Source organism: Poromitra crassiceps (genome assembly GCF_964638095.1).
Source record: "Poromitra crassiceps genome assembly, chromosome: 13".
Classification (NCBI taxonomy): Eukaryota; Metazoa; Chordata; class Actinopteri; order Beryciformes; family Melamphaidae; genus Poromitra; species Poromitra crassiceps.
In genome coordinates, this window is record NC_139644.1 from 1,329,212 (window position 1) to 1,352,345 (window position 23,134).

General features: G+C 44.6%; 1 protein-coding gene across 1 annotated transcript in view; it reads right to left on the reverse strand.

Annotated features, from left to right (window-relative positions):
• The window catches only part of smg1 (SMG1 nonsense mediated mRNA decay associated PI3K related kinase), a 188,388-nt gene that overhangs the window by 105,744 nt on the left and 59,510 nt on the right, over positions 1-23,134 (reverse strand). Inside the window, exons 14-22 of the mRNA XM_083649718.1 lie at positions 17,582-17,712; positions 16,294-16,455; positions 13,591-13,709; positions 10,710-10,797; positions 9,011-9,112; positions 8,090-8,230; positions 6,719-6,945; positions 4,421-4,620; positions 3,093-3,254 (exon numbers count right to left, since the gene is read on the reverse strand). Of these exons, the coding sequence (XP_083505844.1) occupies positions 3,093-3,254; positions 4,421-4,620; positions 6,719-6,945; positions 8,090-8,230; positions 9,011-9,112; positions 10,710-10,797; positions 13,591-13,709; positions 16,294-16,455; positions 17,582-17,712 (1,332 nt within the window). The remainder of the gene's footprint in view (positions 1-3,092; positions 3,255-4,420; positions 4,621-6,718; positions 6,946-8,089; positions 8,231-9,010; positions 9,113-10,709; positions 10,798-13,590; positions 13,710-16,293; positions 16,456-17,581; positions 17,713-23,134) is intronic.

A 23,134-nucleotide genomic window follows, 5' to 3' on the forward strand; every position in this document is an offset into this window, starting at 1 on the left:
TTCACTCAGTGTTAGAGACAGATCTCTCAGTGTTAGAGACAGATCACTGTGTTAGAGACAGATCACTGTGTTAGAGACAGATCACTGTGTTAGAGACAGATCACTCAAGTGTTAGAGACAGATCACTGTGTTAGAGACAGATCACTGTGTTAGAGACAGATCACTCAGTGTTAGAGACAGATCACTGTGTTAGAGACAGATCACTGTGTTAGAGACAGATCACTCAGTGTTAGAGACAGATCACTGTGTTAGAGACAGATCACTGTGTTAGAGACAGATCACTGTGTTAGGAGAGATCACTCAGTGTTAGAGACAGATCACTCAGTGTTAGAGACAGATCACTGTGTTAGAGACAGATCACTGTGTGTCTGTAGGCTCTTTCACACACAGATCGTGCAAAATTGTAGTCAGAAGGCCCGCAAAGCCAGCAGCCTCGCCACAGAAATTGCTTTCACACAGAGCCAAGCAGCACGGCCTCATTCCCGTCCTGCGGTGTGCTTTCAGACGACAGCCACCGCTCCCGGATTGAAAGGCGAGCGGAGGCATTTTCACTCAGCTCCTCGCACAAATTAATATTTCATAGGTTAGTGTAGCCTAGCCTACTGTATGATGAATGAATTCAATCAACAACCAAACATCGCTGATGTAGGCTATGCCAGCCAACGAGCCTGAACGAGGTGCAGCTGCGGTTGTTAAGGATAAGCTGATAAAGCTGCGCTCGTTAAGGATCAGATAAAACACGAAAGTGTTGTCCACATGCATGGTAACAAGGCTTTCAATATTCATCTGATCGACTTTATGCATCACAGACACACCATCATGTAGCCTATTAGGTAGGCTACAAGGCTAATTCTTATCTTTTGGTTCCAGTTTTTTGAAAAGCAAATTATTCCCATCAAGTAGCCTAATTAGGGGCCGTTCTGAAAGACGACGCCCGCATATAGTCCAGTAAAAATGTCACTTGACCTCACACTAATTGCAACAAAACCAAACTCAACTGATTTTGTATCCTCAATATGTCCTCAATGAAGGAAAAAAAGTGTTAACACATTGAGTGCCAGCGACGCCATATGGCGTCAAGAGAAATTTACCGTACGCTGCCAGCGACGCCAAATGGCGTCAATAACTCCAAATTCATATTTTGACGGGGGAATGTCGATCTAAGCCTCTTACATCGCCTCTTACAATATGGGAGCTGTTGAATGTGTCTAGCCTATTTTACAGAACCCTTAGGTGGCGACAGTGCCCTCCCGATTAGACAAAGGCCAGGAGAAAAGAGAGAAGAAGTCATGAGGAAACGGAAATCGCCATTGATATGCTTGAAGCATAACGTTACTTGGCTGTGCCTGTGAACAGCAGTCATCTGCTGCCACGGTTGAGCCCCATCCGTGTCCGCTGCTATGGTCCATCCATATGATTTAGTTGCCGACACGGCGACAGCGGCGTCGTTCTGAGGGGTTACATTGTTCTCGGCTGGGAGCCGAGGACACGCTGTGAAGGAGCGGGGGATGCAGGCAGCGGACTTTTCAGTGCGGGATCAAACAGAGCGCAGAGCAGAGACACTCGACTCCTCCCACCACGGAGGAGGGGGAGGAGGGGGGTGGGCACGCAGGGCACTAACAGCATACAACCATTGACACACACACCCAGGCAGCAAGCAGCAGGCTCGAACTCAAAGCAGAATTCATTCTGTCGCCTTTCTAACATAAAGATGTGATTATCTCAGAAACTAATTTCAACATGCTCTTTTCGGTCGAAAACACTCTTTTTCAGAGGGGTGTATTTCCAAAATGGAACGGTTTATAAACACAGTTTTTTTTTTTTATGAAACAGAAGGGTTCAAAGTTTCATTGAGGCTATTGGTTGTCCATATAAGAGGAACACAAAAAATGATATGGCTATATTAAAATGCATTGCGGCCTATGTGGCACAGTACAGCACCTTTTGCCCAAGGGCCGTGGCACTCAAAGTGTTAAGGAAATGTATGAAGGGAAAATTTTGAAAATTACCTATATGATGCTACCAAAAACGTTTTTTTTTTTAACATTAAAAAAAAAAAAAAAAAAAAAAAATTCTCCTTGAAGCAAAAAACACATACGGTACTTTATAAGTGATGAGATTTATGGCACATAAAAAAAAAAAAAAAAAAAGGCTTCCATAGGCTTCCATCATATTTAGGTCATTTTCAAAACTTTCCCTTCATACATTTCCTTAACACTTTTTTTCCTTCATTGAGGACATATTGAGGATACAAAATCAGTTGAGTTTGGTTTTGTTGCAATTAGTGTGAGGTTGACCCACATATTTGCATAAAATGCCTGGACTAATATCAAACAGCTGCAGTCTGCATAAGAGCAGCTGGTCTTGATGTCTCTAAGCAGGTCAAAGCTGTGGTCTAATGTGTACTGACCTGAGAGCAGCTGGTCTTGATGTCTCTAAGCAGGTCAAAGCTGTGGTCTAATGTGTACTGACCTGAGAGCAGCTGGTCTTGATGTCAGTGAGCAGGTCAAAGCTGTGGTCTAATGTGTACTGACCTGAGAGCAGCTGGTCTTGATGTCTCTAAGCAGGTCAAAGCTGTGGTCTAATGTGTACTGACCTGAGAGCAGCTGGTCTTGATGTCAGTGAGCAGGTCAAAGCTGTGGTCTAATGTGTACTGACCTGAGAGCAGCTGGTCTTGATGTCTCTAAGCAGGTCAAAGCTGTGGTCTAATGTGTACTGACCTGAGAGCAGCTGGTCTTGATGTCAGTGAGCAGGTCAAAGCTGTGGTCTAATGTGTACTGACCTGAGAGCAGCTGGTCTTGATGTCAGTGAGCAGGTCAAAGCTGTGGTCTAATGTGTACTGACCTGAGAGCAGCTGGTCTTGATGTCAGTGAGCAGGTCAAAGCTGTGGTCTAATGTGTACTGACCTGAGAGCAGCTGGTCTTGATGTCAGTGAGCAGGTCAAAGCTGTGGTCTAATGTGTACTGACCTGAGAGCAGCTGGTCTTGATGTCAGTGAGCAGGTCAAAGCTGTGGTCTAATGTGTACTGACCTGAGAGCAGCTGGTCTTGATGTCAGTGAGCAGGTCAAAGCTGTGGTCTAATGTGTACTGACCTGAGAGCAGCTGGTCTTGATGTCAGTGAGCAGGTCAAAGCCGTGGCGAACCGTCACAGCTGGCTGGCCGGACAGAAGACCCACTCTCATCAAGGCCAAGCGGATCCTGGTCAGCCAGTCCTGACACGTCTGACGGTTGGTGTAGAAGAAGGTCCTGATACCCTGAGTTAGGCAGGAAGGGAGGAAAGTAACTGTGAGTACAGAAGATGTGGCTACCTTCTTTTTAAGTGATATTCTGTCCGATTCTTGTTAGGGGTTCAAGACCCGTAGGTAGCCTGGTAAACCATCTGGATCACTTGAACTGCCATTGTTTCATCCTGCTGTTCTGTCTGGCCTTCAATGAGTCCACAGTCATTCCAGAGGGTGGGTGTACTTGCCTTGAGAGACAACTCCATCAGTGTCAGATCCAGTCCACTCCGCTGGCCTGGTACATATACTTTTTAAATTGTTTAATTGATATTGGGTCTATCTCTGCAAAAGGTGCACTTAAGGCTGTTTAAACTCTATTAATGTTAACATGATCACTTGTCGCTTCGGAAACAGCCATTACTGTTTTGCCGGTTATGCCAACTATATGGCGGCCCATGAATTTTGTAATTTGTGAAAACTGGACTGGAGGCCAGACGGAACAGCAAAACGAAACAAATGTGAGTTCATGTGATCCGGATGGATGAAAAACCTGTAAGATGTAAAATGTTGGTTTTTCCTTTTAGATAGATAGATAGATAGATAGATAGATAGATAGATAGATAGATAGATAGATAGATAGATAGATAGATAGATAGATAGATAGGATAGAGAGATAGACAGACAGAAAGACAGACAGATCGCTTTTATCTTTGATGCTCCTGATAGATGGTACAAGCTTCAGGACTCACTCAAACTGGACTGGTCTCCATAGACACGTTCAGCTTTGTTATGCATTATATAGGGATGCTCTTGTTTGTCTGAGTATTCTTATTGTCTGCATATGGATAGGCTGTAAATAACTTGAATTTTAAGTAATGCCTCCGGCCTGGCTATCTCCGGCGGAGGCATAATAAAAACATCACAACAATGGTACATTTAAAATACAAGTCACAAGACAGCAATGGGCAGGACAGTAACATAAAACAATGCATCAGTTTCTAAATCAAATATTCTGTCTCTGCTCCCATGCTTGACAAATAAAATTTGCAGTGAGGAAGATTCCTTTTTTGGAACACAGCTCAAGTTTCTCATAGTCGTCCAACTCAAAGAAGTCAACATAAACATGTACACAGGTCTCCCTTGAAAACGAGGTCTCGATCTCAACCTGTCTAGATAAAGGAAAAGGAATTCAACGTTACCTTTGGCGGGGTGGTGAGAGCATTGGCACAGCCCTCATAGGCATTGTACATGAGCTTCTCCAGGTTCTCCAGGTACTGCAGGAGCAGTGCCAGGCGGAGCTGGTTGGAGTGGTGCCCATCTCCGTCTCCTCCGGGCCCGGCCCACGAGCCCACCTCCTGCTCTGGGTTCAGGCTGTGGGCCGCCAGGCTGCGGATCATACCTGAAACAAGCATACAGCTCCATCAAAACTGTTCACCATCAACCATACAGCTCCATCAAAACTGTTCACCATCAACCATACAGCTCCATCAAAACTGTTCACCATCAACCATACAGCTGCATCACAAGTACTCACATCAACCATACAGCTGCATCACAAGTACTCACATCAACCATACAGCTGCATCACAACAAGTACTCACATCAACCATACAGCTGCATCACAACAAGTACTCACATCAACCATACAGCTGCATCACAAGTACTCACATCAACCATACAGCTGCATCACAAGTACTCACATCAACCATACAGCTGCATCACAACAAGTACTCACATCAACCATACAGCTGCATCACAAGTACTCACATCAACCATACAGCTGCATCACAAGTACTCACATCAAACATACAGCTGCATCACAACAAGTACTCACATCAACCATACAGCTGCATCACAAGTACTCACATCAACCATACAGCTGCATCACAACAAGTACTCACATCAACCATACAGCTGCATCACAAGTACTCACATCAAACATACAGCTGCATCACAAGTACTCACATCAACCATACAGCTGCATCACAAGTACTCACATCAACCATACAGCTGCATCACAAGTACTCACATCAACCATACAGCTGCATCACAAGTACTCACATCAACCATACAGCTGCATCACAACAAGTACTCACATCAACCATACAGCTGCATCACAACAAGTACTCACATCAACCATACAGCTGCATCACAACAAGTACTCACATCAACCATACAGCTGCATCACAACAAGTACTCACATCAACCATACAGCTGCATCACAACAAGTACTCACATCAACCATACAGCTGCATCACAACAAGTACTCACATCAACCATACAGCTGCATCACAACAAGTACTCACATCAACCATACAGCTGCATCACAACAAGTACTCACATCCACCATACAGCTGCATCACAACAACTACTCACATCAACCATACAGCTGCATCACAACAAGTACTCACATCAACCATACAGCTGCATCACAAGTACTCACATCAACCATACAGCTGCATCACAAGTACTCACATCAACCATACAGCTGCATCACAAGTACTCACATCAACCATACAGCTGCATCACAAGTACTCACATCAAACATACAGCTGCATCACAACAAGTACTCACATCAACCATACAGCTGCATCACAACAAGTACTCACATCAACCATACAGCTGCATCACAACAACTACTCACATCAACCATACAGCTGCATCACAACAAGTACTCACATCAACCATACAGCTGCATCACAACAAGTACTCACATCAACCATACAGCTGCATCACAACAAGTACTCACATCAACCATACAGCTGCATCACAAGTACTCACATCAACCATACAGCTGCATCACAACAAGTACTCACATCAACCATACAGCTGCATCACAAGTACTCACATCAAACATACAGCTGCATCACAAGTACTCACATCAACCATACAGCTGCATCACAAGTACTCACATCAACCATACAGCTGCATCACAACAAGTACTCACATCAACCATACAGCTGCATCACAAGTACTCACATCAACCATACAGCTGCATCACAACAAGTACTCACATCAACCATACAGCTGCATCACAACAAGTACTCACATCAACCATACAGCTGCATCACAACAAGTACTCACATCAACCATAGAGCTGCATCACAAGTACTAACATCAACCATAGAGCTGCATCACAAGTACTAACATCAACCATACAGCTGCATCACAAGTACTCACCATCAACCATAGAGCTCCGTCACAAGTACTCACCATCAACTAGGGATGGGCATTTTAATAAATTTCCATAATCGAAAGTCGGGGCAATTAACGATCAATTATCGATTAATCGTTAAGAATAATCGACAGTCTCTGATGCAGGGGACGACTGTCGCCAAGAGACTCATTCTGAAGGAGTGGAAGATCCCCTCTGACCACTGTGTAAGCCTACTGCACAGAGCTGGTTGTGGGCTCTGCTGCCTTACCCTCGATGGTGTGGAACGTGTCTTGGGCTTGACCCAATGGCGTACGGAGCTTGGGCAGCACGGTGAACTTACCCTCGATGGTCTGGAAGGTGTCCTGGGCTCGACCCAATGGTGTGCGGAGCTTGGACAGCACGGTGAACTGGGCAGCTTCCCAGACCGCCCACTGCCACAGCACCGCCTCGGTCTTCAGCAGGCCCCGTGGCACCACGCCCGGCCCACTGCCATCCGCCCCGCTCCGCCCATCACGCTTCTCCAGCCGCTGGCAGCTATGGTACAAACGCTCCAGCCATGGGTCCTTGCTGTGAATATGCAAATATGAAGCTTAGAAAGGCTTCTGAACACTTTAGCCGGGTACAACAGTAACACAATGCACACATATGCTAGTGTACATTGACAACAGACCAACCTCTCTGCGTACACTACAGGCACATCAACGATTGCATTCCAGTGAACAGTAATGTTAACGCTACGTGGTGCACAGTACACCGTGTGACGGTTGTCGGAAAACATTGTTCACCTGACTTGAAATATCTTATGATAAAATGCCGACCATTCTACTTAACTAGAGAGTTCACGACTATCAGTTCACCTACTGTGGTTTCCGTTCCCTCTAGGGATGCACCGATATGAACATTTTGGCCAATACCCATAACCGATATTAACATTGCTGTTAGGACCGATAACCAATATTTACCGATGTCGATATGATCTGTATAAAAACACGTTTCTATGATAATCAAATTTTGTACATACTGAAAAACACATGTTAACACTGAATTTGAAAAAGCAATGTCCTTCCTTATTTCCAAAACATTTGGAAAATCCCATAAATCATTAAGCACATTGTTTCCTCTCAACAACTTACAGAGCCACCATAAAATCACAAGTCCAGGTTGAATCACATCTGTGAGAAAGTTGGGATCATAAAACCGCCGATAATCAATATTTACTTTTGCTCATCGGACCGATACCGTTATTTTATTTAAAATGCCTTGATCGACCCTGGGACATCCCAAAAACCATAATCGAATAAATTATTTGATGAAATCTGAGTCAATTGCCATTGCATAAGACGTAAATGGCTCGCGCTGCGTCGGAGGAGAGAAAACTATCTGAAGCTTTCTTTGTTGGAGTCCAGGTATGTTTTACAAGAAAGTGCTCGTCATTGTCGACGATAACGTTATCTGACCTGGCTAACAGTGGATACTCGCTTGCTTGCTGTGTACCGGCTCAAAGTAGTAGGCTACGTTCTTTATTTTAACCCTTCACTGTCCACTCCAAAAACAACTCTTATTTTGCGCCGTGACCGCCGGAAGTGTTAAAAGGACCCGGAAGAATTTGGCCCACTGTAAGGTCTGAACCTAAGGTGAATACAGGATATAGTGGAACTATTGACATGATTTTGAACTTGTGTATATATACAGTACAGTATACAGGATATACCCTCCACGGTGCAGCACTCCATACAGGATGAAGCCAATCAAGTCGCTAAAGTCCTGAGGGTGGAAGGGGTTGCCAGGCGCTCGGCTCATGTGACGGCGGACAGCCAACGAGATCTCCCCAATCTCTGGGTGGCTGTGGTTACTGCAGACACACACACACACATGCACGCACACACACACACACACACACACACACACACACACACACACACACACACACACACACACACACACACACACACACACACACACACAATGAATGTGACACAATCCAAAAGATGTGTATGGGTATTCAACACATCCCACTGGTTCTGAATCTACTCAGCTATTTACCATGAGATCATTACTTCTACATTCACAAACTACTATTTGTTGAGATGTTACGTTGTAGCATATTATAAGTATAAAGCAACATGCTTATTGGGTTATTCATAGATTTCTGTTGACATCACACAACTGTTGCAGCGCCATCTTGAGGCCCAATTTGATGCCCTATATTTGCTGTGCAATTGGAAATAGAGTGGAACAGTAGTACCGTAGTCAAAACGATACATTGCATCCCTTCTATTTGGACATTGTGAGTAAGAGCAGAAGTAGCTTTGATGGCTTTGATGTATAATGTATGTAGTGTTAACGTTGTATGAACCATCACAGTGTGTAAAGTCAGCTGGCCACCTCAACAACAACGTTCAGTGTGTAAAGTCAGCTGGCCACCTCAACAACAACGTTCAGTGTGTAAAGTCAGCTGGTCACCTCAACAACAATGTTCAGTCTGTAAAGTCAGCTGGCCACCTCAACAACAACGTTCAGTGTGTAAAGTCAGCTGGCCACCTCAACAACAACGTTCAGTGTGTAAAGTCAGCTGGCCACCTCAACAACAACGTTCCGTAACTGAAAAGTGAATAGTGTTAATGAGTCTGACCTGAGTGCCACGTCCAGAGGGATTGTCCTGAGCAGCTTGCCGTAGGCCTGCCTCACCCTCACTGCTGAGTGGACCAGCTGCACTCTGCAAACATCCACACACCTAACACACCACACACACACACACAGACACACAGACACACAGACACACACACACACACACACACACACACACACACACACACACACACACACACGATCATGGTTAAACACAAAGCACATCCACATTATAATGGTTCAAGTGGAGTTGAAATGACATTTACAGGGTCTGTGATTCCTTATTGTGACACATTGTGACTGAAACAGGGTAGAGAGGAGGGACATGTTTTTTGTTTTGTTTTTTTTCATATTTAAGAAAGAACATGAGGTATTTACACGACATACATGGACTATCATATCCCATATCCCGCACAAAGAATTGGACAAACAACCAAACAAAAACAATGCATTCAGCTCCTATCCTGATAAGCCTAATGACACTGGGGTAAAAAGTTCTTAAAGTCAAACTCTATGTGGTTGCCATATTTTGGGGATGTCTAAGAATCTGCCTTTGCTCTTGTAGTAAATGTTATCCAACGTATGGTAGCCTATTGGAGGGAGGGAGGGGTTATTGTGTGTTTTCAGCAGCTCCGAGCCCCCGCACCAAAGTGATCCTCCCCTGAGCGACTTTCATCCCCGCCGTCATTTCCGCAATCAAATCTCATCGCAGTTTAGCGCACATGTAAAATATAACGCTATACTACAACGTGACAACGTGACAAAGCTGCTCTAAACACATCGGCTACTATAATATATTTCCCTGCATCTCATACTGAGATGTGATCGGTATTAAGTTTGGACAGACTGAATGGATTGAGCCGAGGAGGAGGAGGAGGGAGCTCTGCAGCAGCTCTGCCCTGCGCTGCGCTCGAGAGGAAAAATCAGAGGTGCAGTAACTTTTAACAAGAATCACGAAAAGCCCCCAAACGAAAATTAAAAACGGATTTCATGGCGCGGTATATGGCAAGTTGGACGAGGGAATGACGCGGAGAAATCTCGCATTGTGATTACATGAGTGTGAGAGCGGGGCGTTTGTCCTGACTATTGTGCTGTGCTGCGGTCTCGCGTCACTAGTCTCTTTTAACGATACTTACATAGACTACATGGGAGTCAATGGAGTGAATTTCTAGTTCGCCACTGAATGACAAAATTGATATAACTTTCAAACATTTTGAGCAACGCTGTTTCCATACAGGCCACCAGCGTTGGCTAGTTGTTGATATTTATAAAGATATTGCAGCTCTCATATAAATTATTTTCGAGGCGGTGAGCAAACTGTAATGGCGTCGATTTCCGGAAAAACATTCCTGAGCTGAGCACAGCCAAAGAGTATAGTGAGACAAGAGGAGACGTCATTTCTTGGTTTTTTCCATAGGTTTTTTCAAATCACCGTTTTGTTACATATCTGGGGGGTAAGTCCCCCTTTAAAGATTAAAAAAAAAAAAAAAAACGACTAGTCGACTACTAAGCACAGTGTCGACTAGTGGTTTTACTAGTCGACTAGTCTGTGAATGCCCTACCTGGCGTAGATCTGCACTCCACCGAGTGCACTTGTCTAGTTTGGTATGTTATAGGCTTGCTACGGTAGTCGTGTGTGTGTGTGTGTGTGTGTGTGTGTGTGTGTGTGTGTGTGTGTGTGTGTGTGTGTGCACGCGGCTGACCTCTGCAGCAGCTCGTTGGACAGGGATGCAGACAGGACCTGGAGGCTGTTGCAGGTCTGAAGGCAGATCCCTGGCTCTTCATTAAGGGCTGTCCACAGAGAAGACAGGAAAAAGGTTAAGGGACAGTAACAGTTCACAATTAAATAGTTTGTAACCTGATAAAAATCCAGTGCAAACAACATCCTCTGAGAAGCTAAATCCAACCAAGTGAGAGATCAAATAGAAGTTATGAGCAGATTCATGCTGATAGCTAGCAGTTAGCGGGTGTTCCTACATGAACCTGCTCACAACAAGGTCTGTGGGTTATCTTGAGTCACCAGGTCATGATTTCTGGAAATAGACATTGCTGTTGAGTTTTTCAAATGTATTTTTGAAGCTTTCAGCACCACAAGTCGAGTGCCATCCAGTTCCATTGTACTGGAGAGAAGGCAGAAATCTCTAGGGCTGACATCTCCAAAACTCACAAAAAACCATCTAGATCAGGTGTTCCCAAACTTAAAGGAGAATTCAGAATTCCGTTTTTTACACCCTGGACCTTATTTCCAGCTTTAAATATGATGTTTAAGTCACCCTGACAACTTTGGTTTGATTAGCATCAGCAGAAACGATCATCAGTTTGAACTGCGACCTGAAAACGAGGAAAACAGGGCATGTGAAATGCCTGTATTTATGTCTTGTAAATAGCTTATTTTCGGACACACAGCGGCTCACATGCTTATTATATCAGAGAGAGAGATCGCTCTCATCTTGTTGTCTCACTGTGTAACAAGTCCCGCGAGAGTCTCACATCAGTGAGAGTTGAGAGTTCTGCTGCAGTGGATCAAGCCGCCATGACAGTCCATGGTAAACACCGTAGGATGGCTGGATATTTATCTGATTTCCAGAATATGGACGAGACCTTTGAATTTGATGGCCGCCGTATTTATTTGAGCCGGGCTAACGTCATATGGATTACAAACCGAGGAGGGGGGAACGCGAGCTTCTACCTTTATCAATGTGACGGACAGCAAACAGAGACAGCGTGAACATGCTGGCTGCAGCAAGGTAAATACAGTGCTCATTGTCTCTATGATATAATAAGGATATGAGCCAGTGCGTGGCAGAAAATACACTACTTACAGGACATAAATACATGCTTTGCAGTTGCCCCTAGTCTACGGCCTCTGTTCCAGGCCGCTTCGCCGCCATTACACAGTATCTTTATACAGACTTATTTTGACAAAGTTATGTTCTGAGTGAAGAGGAGAACATAAACTAAGTTATGTTCTGAGTGAAGAGGAGAACATAAACTAAGTTATGTTCTGAGTGAAGAGGAGAACATGAACTAAGTTATGTTCTGAGTGAAGAGGAGAACATGAACTCAGGTTGTAAAAAAAAAAAAGAACCTAAGCTAATAGCTTGTTCCACTCATTATTCCACTATTTACTAGACTATTTAGTGTCTGTTCTCTCTGTGTCTGTTCTCTGTCTGTTCTGTCTTTGTTCAACTCTTTAGTGTCTGTTCTCTCTGTGTCTGTTCTCTGTCTGTTCTGTCTTTGTTCAACTCTTTAGTGTCTGTTCTCTCTGTGTCTGTTCTCTGTCTGTTCTGTCTTTGTTCAACTCTTTAGTGTCTGTTCTCTCTGTGTCTGTTCTGTCTTTGTTCAACTCTTTAGTGTCTGTTCTCTCTGTGTCTGTTCTCTGTCTGTTCTGTCTTTGTTCAACTCTTTAGTGTCTGTTCTCTCTGTGTCTGTTCTGTCTTTGTTCAACTCTTTAGTGTCTGTTCTCTCTGTCTGTTCTGTCTTTGTTCAACTCTTTAGTGTCTGTTCTCTCTGTGTCTGTTCTGTCTTTGTTCAACTCTTTAGTGTCTGTTCTCTCTGTGTCTGTTCTGTCTTTGTTCAACTCTTTAGTGTCTGTTCTCTCTGTGTCTGTTCTCTCCGTCTGTTCTGTCTTTGTTCAACTCTTTAGTGTCTGTTCTCTGTGTCTGTTCTGTCTTTGTTCAACTCTTTAGTGTCTGTTCTCTCTGTGTCTGTTCTGTCTTTGTTCAACTCTTTAGTGTCTGTTCTCTCTGTGTCTGTTCTGTCTTTGTTCAACTCTTTAGTGTCTGTTCTCTCTGTGTATGTTCTGTCTTTGTTCAACTCTTTAGTGTCTGTTCTCTCTGTGTCTGTTCTGTCTTTGTTCAACTCTTTAGTGTCTGTTCTCTCTGTCTGTTCTGTCTTTGTTCAACTCTTTAGTGTCTGTTCTCTCTGTGTCTGTTCTGTCTTTGTTCAACTCTTTAGTGTCTGTTCTCTCTGTGTATGTTCTGTCTTTGTTCAACTCTTTAGTGTCTGTTCTCTGTGTCTGTTTTGTCTTTGTTCAACTCTTTAGTGTCTGTTCTCTCTGTGTCTGTTCTGTCTTTGTTCAACTCTTTAGTGTCTGTTCTCTCTGTGTATGTTCTGTCTTTGTTCAACTCTTTAGTGTCTGTTCTCTGTCTGTTCTGTCTTTGTTCAACTCTTTAGTGTCTGTTCTCTCTGTGTCTGTTCTGTCTTTGTTCAACTCTTTAGTGTCTGTTCTCTCGGTGTCTGTTCTCTCCGTCTGTTCTGTCTTTGTTCAACTCTTTAGTGTCTGTTCTCTCTGTCTGTTCTGTCTTTGTTCAACTCTTTAGTGTCTGCGCCCAGAGCGGACATGCTGGAAACTGTTATGCCGCCATGACAGTTGCCCATATTGTTTTAAAAAAAAGTTAGTTTAGAGCCAAAATACTGTTATAATATCAACAACTAGCCAACTGATATCAAAGCTGGTGGGCTTTATGGAAAGAGCGTGGCTCGAACTGGTTAATAGTTATGTTTATCAGTATAAACCACAGCCTCTTGGGGTTGATGTGAATAGTCTACTAGGAATGCTGGTTGTGTGGGTGTGAGGCTCACCATTGGCCAGCAGGCCTTTGCAGAACTTGTTGAAGGAGGGCAGAGAGAAGAGAGGGCTGTACGTGTCCGACCTCTTCATCACTGCACAGACCTCCTGAGCCCAGGTCAACAGCAGCTTCCTACACACACACACACACACACACACACACACACACACACAGTCAGCAGCAGCTTCCTGCACTCAGCACACAGAGAAGGGCGCCCTCTAGCAGCCATGTTGGAGAAAGAGCTGATTGAGTTTCTGAACTGACAACTCAATGGTCTCAACATGATGGATTAGCTTATATTTATTTATATACATCTGTTTGATTCAGCTTGTTAGCTAGGTAACCATAGTATCTGCTCTGCTACGGTATCAATGTCTTGTTAACACATATGATTTGCACAATAGCTAACATTACCTGGCTAGTAGTAGAGCTAACATTACCTGGCTAGTAGTAGAGCTAACATTACCTGGCTAGTAGTAGAGCTAACATTACCTGGCTAGTAGTAGAGCTAACATTACCTGGCTAGTAGTAATGTAATGTAATGTAGTAGTAGGGGTGTCAAAATTAATCGTATAACCGATGCATCGCGATGCGGACGTGTGAATCGAAGACGGATGAATCGTTGAATCGTTTGTTTAAATTTCTGTTGACATTCATATTTTAAAGCACTTTAAAGTAAAAAAGGGCCTTGATATTTATCTGACTGCTTGTATTAATTGATGAAAAAGTAGCCATGTACAGTAATAGTACAGAACATTTTGGATTTGATACTTGGAGCTGCAATACTGTTGGAGCTGTATCCAGATGCATCGTGGAATCGAATCGAAGACAGATGAATCGTAATTAGGGCTGGGTTCAAAAAATCGATTCTCCGGTTTCAGAGATTTTCAGAGAGTTTTGAGATAAATGGATTTTTAGAACCACCTCACGTGCCTGTGATTATGGGTGCCCTTGGGCAAGTCTGTATACTGTATTGTGTGTGTGTGTGTGTGTGTGTGTGTGTGTGTGTGTGTGTGTGTGTGTGTGTGTGTGTGTGTCTCCAAACTCCTCCCTCCGTCTGTGCTGCTGCTGCTGGCTCCGCGGCCGCTCTCGGGCAAGTCTGGATTACTGTAAAACGGGCTCGTTCGTTTCTTGGGGTGTCGGCTGAGAGCTTTGATGAAGCTTTTGCGATTCTGGTCTTATTTATGCTCAAAGGTACTCGAGTGTGTGTGTGTGTGTGCGCGTGCGTGCGTGCGTGTGTGTGTGTGTGTGTGTGTGTGTGAAATCGAAAGCGTTTTCGCCCAGCTATTTCCTTGAGAATGGCTTTCTCCCGCGGCTGTTTTTGCTGGCTTTCTCTCTGTCTGGAGAGCACTGTCGCCACTTAGCTGGTCGGTAAAATAGATTATACACATTCTCTTCCTCCAATATTGGTATAGGAGACGTAAAAGGGGTTGATCGATGTCCCACCGTCAAAAAAAAATAATCTTTTTTTAAGCCGAGATATCTCGTCTTTGGCACTCAACGGTTGGATCCTGTAAGCCGAGATATCTCGTCATTGGCACTCAACGTGTTAATCCTCGATTATCGATTCATATGTCCAGAGATCGATTTATTTATTTATTTATTTTTTACTAAACAGGCTAAAATATTGTGCTGTGTGTGGTAGTTGAAACATAGTTTCAAGTTGACGTTTAATTATGTTTGTAGTTGAAACAAAAACATAAATACTGTAGGCTACATGAATGGAAATGTTTGATCATTATTAATATCTACTTTTAGAAATTATATAGGCTGAAATCAAATCACTGTGCATAATTGTGAAAGTGTCTTTATTGACAGATGAAAAGGCTGTTATTTACCCTTTGTCACCACGTGGTGAGTATATGTGTAACTAAAACCATTAAAATTGACAACAGGTCTGCAACTTTTTTTCCCCATGTATCTACTTGGCTGGTTGGAAACCCCTGTGTTACATAACTGGACAGTCATGTTAATTCAGGGTACAGCTCAAAAACCACGTTTTGGTATCACTAACCAAATCAATATTGAAAATTGATCGAATCGGAATCGAATCGAATCGAATCGAATCGAAATTAATCGATTCGCAACCTTGTGAATCGGAATCGAATCTTGAAATTTGAACCAATACCCAGCTCTAATCGTAATCAAATCGAACCGTGAGGCCAGTGAAGATTCACAGGCCTAGCTAGTAGCTAGAGTTAGTAGCTACTTAACTAGCAGTCACATGTTAACATGACTTGCTAAAGGACTTGCTGGCTTACAACTAAACAGGCTTCAGACTAGCTTTTTCCAATAATAGGTGCACTGGTGCTACCTGCTGAAAACCCCATGAATCAACACTTTCTTCTTCTACAAAATGCATCTGCACTTTAAGTGCTACAGCAACTCAACTTGGCAGATGGGCAGGGATTCCACTAAGCATTTTTTCAGACAGCCAATGCGGCCGTAACGTTCCAGAATTCCAGCCATATAGAGGATGTGTGTGTGTGTGTGTGTGTGTGTGTGTGTGTGAGAGAGAGTGAGTGAGTGAGAGTGAGTGTGTGTGTGTGTGTGTGTGTGTGTGTGTGTGTGTGTGTGTGTGTGTGTGTGTGTGTGTGTGTGAGAGAGTGAGTGAGTGAGTGAGTGAGTGAGTGAGTGAGTGAGTGAGTGAGTGAGTGTGTGTGTGTGTGTGTGTGTGTGTGTGTGTGTGTGAGTGAGAGAGAGAGTGAGAGAGGACCTGGCCTCCGGGTAGAGGTGCTCTTTAGCCAGCAGAACTCCCAGAAGGCTTAGCAGCGTGCTGAAGTGTTTCTTGGTTGCTGTGGTGACGGTGCTGATGACGGCTCCATCAAAAAGGGAGGGGGAGGAGGAGGACAGGCTGGAGGATATGAAGTGGTCATGTCTGGAGGGACAGAAAGACAGGTTAGAGGAGGGGCAGACAGAACAGACAGACAGACAGCTCTAGGTCGAGCCATGGAGGAAGCCACTGTTTTGTCAGCGGCGTTCTTGATTGGCCGGTTACTATGTGAACTACAAGGCATGTCCGCTGATTGGCCCCTACACTCTGTAGTTTCTGGAAAGGCCCGCCCACCCTTGGCTGGAGGGCAGACAGAACCACAGAACCAAACAGAGTGTGAGTCCAAAGTTCTGGATGGTTTTAACCAGGCTGGTGAAATTTGTGTCACCTAACCGGCTTGATTGTAAAAGGGACATTCCTTGTCTTACCTTAACGTAGTATTGATACTTATCAATACTATCGATACCTGTTGCAAATAAGTATTAAGTATCAAATTGTTAGTATTGATACTTTTGACAACCATAGTGTGTGTGTGTGTTACCTGGTGCAGTGGGAGTACAGGGTGTACTGCACAGTAGTGTGTGTGTGTGTGTGTGTGTGTGTGTGTGTGTGTGTGTGTGTGTGTGTGTGTGTGTGTGTGTGTGTGTGTGTTACCTGGTGCAGTGGGAGTACAGAGTGTACAGCACAGTAGTGTGTGTGTGTGTGTGTGTGTTACCTGGTACAGTGGGAGTACAGGTTGTACAGCACAGTAGTGTGTGTGTGTGTGTGTGTGTGTGTGTGTGTGTGTATTACCTGGTACAGTGGGAGTACATGTGTGTGTGTGTGTGTGTGTGTGTGTGTGTGTGTGTGTGTGTGTGTGACCTGGTACAGTGGGAGTACAGGGTGTACAGCACAGTAGTGTGTGTGTGTGTGTGTGTGTGTGTGTGTGTGTGTGTGTGTGTGTGTGTGTGTGTGTGTGTGTGTGTGTGTGTGTTACCTGGTACAGTGGGAGTACAGGGTGTACAGCACAGTAGTGTGTGTGTGTGTGTGTGTGTGTGTGTGTGTGTGTGTGTGTGTGTGTGTGTGTGTGTGTGTGTGTTACCTGGTACAGTGAGAGTACAGGGTGTACAGCACAGTAGTGTGTGTGTGTGTGTGTGTGTGTGTGTGTGTGTGTGTGTGTGTGTGTTACCTGGTACAGTGAGAGTACAGGGTGTACAGCACAGTAGTGTGTGTGTGTGTGTGTGTGTGTTACCTGGTACAGTGAGAGTACAGGGTGTACAGGACAGCGTACTGCACAGCAGGGTGGTAGACAGCGAGCTCAGAGTGGACCATCATCAGGTTGTGAGTGAGCAGAGCGAACACCGTGGGAGACAAGGCCCACATCTAAACAAACAGGAGAAACCAAGGGAGGCAATCAATGCATTTCTTTCATTTGGCACATATTACATTTTGCTCAACATGTCTAAAGCTCAACTATGGAACTTTCACACGTTGCCGGCTGGCCGCAAATGGTAATGAGAGGAAACTGGTTGAATTTGGAGGACTTGAGGTATTTTGACGACTTGAGGAATGTGTGTAAAACTTGACCTCTAATGGTAAAACACATCAAGGGGTGAGAACAACTTTACAGGAGAGCCAAAACAAAAGATTAACATCCTTTGTCCTTATTTATAGGGATGCACCGATATGAAAAATTTGGCCGATACCGATATCCGATATTACCATTGCCGTTTTGGCCGATAAACGATATTTACAGATGCCGATATGATCTGTATAAAAACACATTTCTATGATAATCAAATTTTGTACATACTGAAAAACACATGTAAACCACCACTTAAATTACCACTGCAACATCGGATGCAGATATGTTAAGAAATGATTAACATCGGCCAATACCGATATGATCGCCGATATATCATGCAACCCTACTTATTTATTTATTATAGTTTGCACAACAAGGGATGAATATTCATATACACAATTATAAATATTTCACAAGAAAGAGATAAAAAGAAAAAAAAATGTTGTGCAGGTGAGGTAAGAAACCCTAGGATGGCTTATGAGAGAACCTCACCATTTCATTACAATGCTTTACATTTGGATTTATTAACCTGAAAATACAAAGATAGATACGGTAATAAAAAGAGATGATAAGAGATAAAATAGAAAACAGACACGCAAATACAAAAGAGACAAATGGCGTAAAGAAGGCGCAAGGCACAACTGTAAAGTAGATGCCTCTCTAATTATCCACGTCGATATTCAATTTGTTTGTTAGTTTTCTTTTAAAGAGAGATAAGGAGGATGGGCTGGTTACTACCGTAAATTCCGGACTATAAGCCGCGGCTTTTTCCCTGTTTTTTGGCCCTGCGGCTTATATAACGGTGCGGCTTATCTATGGATTTTTTCAGAAAGAAAAAAAAAAATACAAATAAAATCTCTCTTTTTTAGCACTCTTTCTAACTATAAATCCACTTCTGTTTTAATTTCCTCTCTTGCCCTCTTTTCACCACACCGCGGACACTGTGTGCACTGTAAAAATAAACAAAGGTGGTGTTGCGTTATGTTGTTTTGTTGAAATGTTACGGTAATACGGTAAATGGGAGCTTCCTCAAACAGCCATCTCTTTCCCGACAATCCCCTCTGTGCGTGACCCCTTACATATGGTAATTACGGTAAGCAAACGGCCACTCGGCCAACAACTCCCTCCCCCGACTACCAGGAGAAAATCACAAACTTCGGCGAATTCACACAAAGGAAGATCAAGGAATATTCCATCGAACCGGAGCAGATCATAAATATGGATGAAGTGCCTTTGACGTTCGACCTGCCACTCACTCGGACTGTTAACAAGAAAGGTGAATCGTCGATCACATTGAGAACCACTGGGCACGAGAGAACGAATTTCACTTGTGTTCTGGCCTGCTCTGCATCTGGAGTAAAGCTGCCGCCAATGGTGATTTTTAAGCGGATTACGATGCCGAAAGAGAAAATTCCCAGTGGGATATGCCTCAGAGTCAACAAGAAAGGGTGGATGATGGAAAGTGTCATGAAGGAGTGGCTGGCTGAGTGCTACGTCAAGCGCCCTGGAGGATTCTTTCACCAAAAAAAAGCTTTGCTCGTTCTCGACAGCATGAGGGCTCATATAACAGATTCCGTGAAAGCAGCCATCAAGACCACAAACTCCATTCGGGTTCCGAAAGGCTGGACTGCTGCGTGATGATGACGCCGGCACAGCTGGGCGCCTTCAGAGGCTGTTCGATTCCGACACCGACAGTGACGAAGAGGAGTTCCTTGGTTTTGAGAGTGACAACGAAGGAGAGAGGAGAGTGGTTGACGAAGCCACCCTGAACCTGTTCGTTTCCGACACTGAAGTTGAGGACTTTGCTGGTTTCAGTACGGAGGAAGAAGAGGAAGACGAGGATTAGTGACTTGACTTTGACTCTGTTTTTGACGCTGCACCTTCACCTAAAAGATGAAGACAAGGATTACGGTACCTGGTTTGATTGTTGACAGCACCTTTTGTTGAAATGTTAATAAATGGGAGCTTCCCCAAACAGCCATCTCTTTCCCGACATTCCTCTCTGTGCACGAACCCTTACATATGGTAATTAAACATCAAAACACCCGCGGCTTATAGTCCGGTGCGGCTTATATATGTAAAAAACAGTCAATTTTGCTGCTGCGGCTTATATACCGGTGCGCCTTATAGTCCGGAATTTACGGTAGGTGGAAATGGGCATTCCATAGTGAGACACCTCTGAATTTGATACAGAACTGCCCCAGACGCAACAGGGGGGCAGTTCTGGTGGCAGTTCTGCTGTTTCGGCCCCTGGACCATCTTAATCCGGCCCCAACGTCCTCAAAGGAAAACAAAATCCCAAAAACAATAAAAAAAAACAATAAAAGACAGCATTATGTTAATAAATCTCATCTGCTCAAGAAGCCATTTGATTTGTATCACTACGATATCAGGAGATTAACAGGAGAAATGACCAATCACAGTGGGAGAGAGGGTTCAAAATAAAGAGACTCCCACGGAAATCAGGAGTGTTGGCAGGTAAGATGTCCAATGTGTGGCCCTTCAGTGACTTGATGTCATTACGTCAGTTGGCCCCCTGGTCTAGAGACATGTAGATGATGTGCCTGCCTCGTAGAATGAGAATGAGAATTGGAGTTATTGTGGAATAATAATTGATTGGATTTATATATATATTATATAGCGCCTTTCAAGACACTCAAAGTAATTCACATATCAGGAGAGGGAGGGAACTCAACTCATCCACCACCTGCACCCACCTGGGTGATGTCCTCATCCACCACCTGCACCCACCTGGGTGATGTCCGTATTCCGACAGGGCAAAGGCATTTCCCCCCCACTTTAAATCTTTATTGTACACAAGTTTGTAAACAGAGTGCATGTGGAGTAGCCTAATATTCCCACCCACCCCTCCCCCGCTGTCTTGACAATTCGGAGTTGTCACACAGCGGGGGGGTTTCACTTTCCCAAGTAACGTTATTGGAGGCAAAATAAAAAGAAATCACACCATAATTATTTAAATAATCACAATTAGATTTTTTTTTTTTTTTTTTTAATCGTTCAGCCCTAGTTGACTCACAAACCCCGGGGGACTTCCTGCTGTACGTTTTTTTGTTTTGTTTTTCCTGATTTTTTATCCCATTTTTATCCCCCATTAGTGCTAATTTTAATTTATTTATCCTGGTTGCTGATCCACCCTCTGCCGATCTGGGGAGAGCCGAAACTGGCTCCATGGTTCCTCCGAGACATGGGCAGTTAGCCAGCCGCTTCTTTTCACCTGACAGGGGACGCTTCACTGGTAGGACATAGCACGTGGGTGGATCACGCTATTCCAACCAGTTCCCCTCTCTCTGAACAGGCGCCCTTAAAGAGCATGGAGCAGGGTAATTCCTTTGCTAAATGTATACTTAACCTTGTCCCTATGTTCATTTGAAAAGTTAATGCATCATTAAAAAAAAAAAAAAAAAAGTTTGAAAAAAAATATGGAGAAAAACACCTTCCTTTTTCAGAAGGAAATAACAGACTTTTATTCTGTTAAGACAAAGTCTGCTACGTCACAGTGGGGAGTGGCTCCCGCGTGCGTGTGTCCCTCTCCCCTCCCACTGCATGGTCAAATCAGTCGCATATTCAGGACAGATAGTCAGGTCAGGTACTACGCTAGTCAAAGTCAATCAGTCAGCCAGTTAGTCGGTCGGTTAGTTGGTAGGTTAATCACTAGTTAGTTTTTAGTATATAGTTAGTCATTTAGTCAGTAGCTGCCTGTAGTAAGTCGTTGTCAGTGAGTTTTGGGTCGGGTGTCGCCAGGTTCCTGCATGCAGATAAGTCAGCTCCACTCTGCTGCTGCTGCCTGTCTGCGTGACACTCTTTCTATCTCTCTCTCTCTCTCTCTCTCTCTCTCTCTCACTCGCTCTCTCTCTCTCACTCGGTGTGTGTGTGTGTGTGTGTGTGTGTACCTGCTGTCTGCGCGGTGACACGCTCTCTATCTCTCTTTTTCGTCTCTCTCACTCGCTCCGGGAGGGAGGGAGGGGAAAGAGCGAGTGGAGGGGCCCTCCGTCAGTCCCCCTCTCTCTCTCTCTCTCACTCGGTGTGTGTGTGTGTGTGTGTGTGTGTGTGTGTGTGTGTGTGTGTGTGTGTGTGTGTGTGTGTGTGTGTGTGTGTGTCTACGCTGTGTGACACGCTCTCTCTTCACTCGAGGGAGGGGGAGGCTGCGGCTCTTTCCTCCCCGCACAGCACAGCACAGCACCGCTGCTCTGCTCTGCTCTGCTCTGCTCTGCTCTGCTCTGCTCTGCGTCGCGCCGCGCTGTGTACAGCCTGGGGTCTGCTCTGCTGCGTGGGAGAAAGAAGGAGGAGGAGAAACCGCCACCTCCACAGCCAGCCACCTCACACACCCCAAATGCGCCCGGCTTGCATGCCCCTCGGTTGGCTGGCCGGACAATATGCACCCCGCTGCAGTAGCAGCTTTGGGAGGTTTTCCCACTGTGTACGGGACTTCGGCCAGATGGCTGGACACATACGTCACTTTTGCGCGCGTGTGTGTGTGTGTGTGTGTGTGTGTGTGTGTGTGTGTGTGTGTGTGTGTGTGTGTGTGTGTGTGCGTGCGTGCGTGTGTGTGTATCGAATTACAGTCCGCACCTCGGCCCGCCTCCGCTCGCCTCGCTTGCTTTCTCAACTCTCTCCGCGGTCCGTTGTTTCATAGCTGGGCTGTTCCTGCTCTCTTTCACTGTCAAAATTAGGCTGAGGCCATCGTATTCATGTACATAAACATTTGCTACCTCCTCTTCCTCCTGAAAACCGGCGTTAGCATCCATAGTGTGTGACTGACAGCCCTGACCTAAGTGACGACAGACAGAGGGACAGACAGAGGGACAGACGGTCATGCCTGGCGACTCCCCACTGTGACGTCGGAGTTTTGGGATCCAAGATGTCAAAATAAAAGTTAAAAAAGTAAAACGACCCCAGAAGTCACTGTAGTGTATATGTAAGTGTCTTAATGTGAAAATCGAGTTCCTCCATAATTCACCTACACATTGACTGATTGGGGTCTCTAACCTGCCCCATGCTCTTTAACGACCAGAGCAGGCAGCACTTCAGCGACCAGGATATTGCAGGACTGAGCAGGGAAAGACTGCTTTTTCTTTTTATGCTCCTAACAAATGGAATGAGCTCCAGGACCATTTAACTCATTGAGTGCCAGCCACTTTTGGAGAACGGACGCTCCCAGTGCCAGAGTTTCAGAGCGTTTTCAGTGATTTCTCGAGGCCC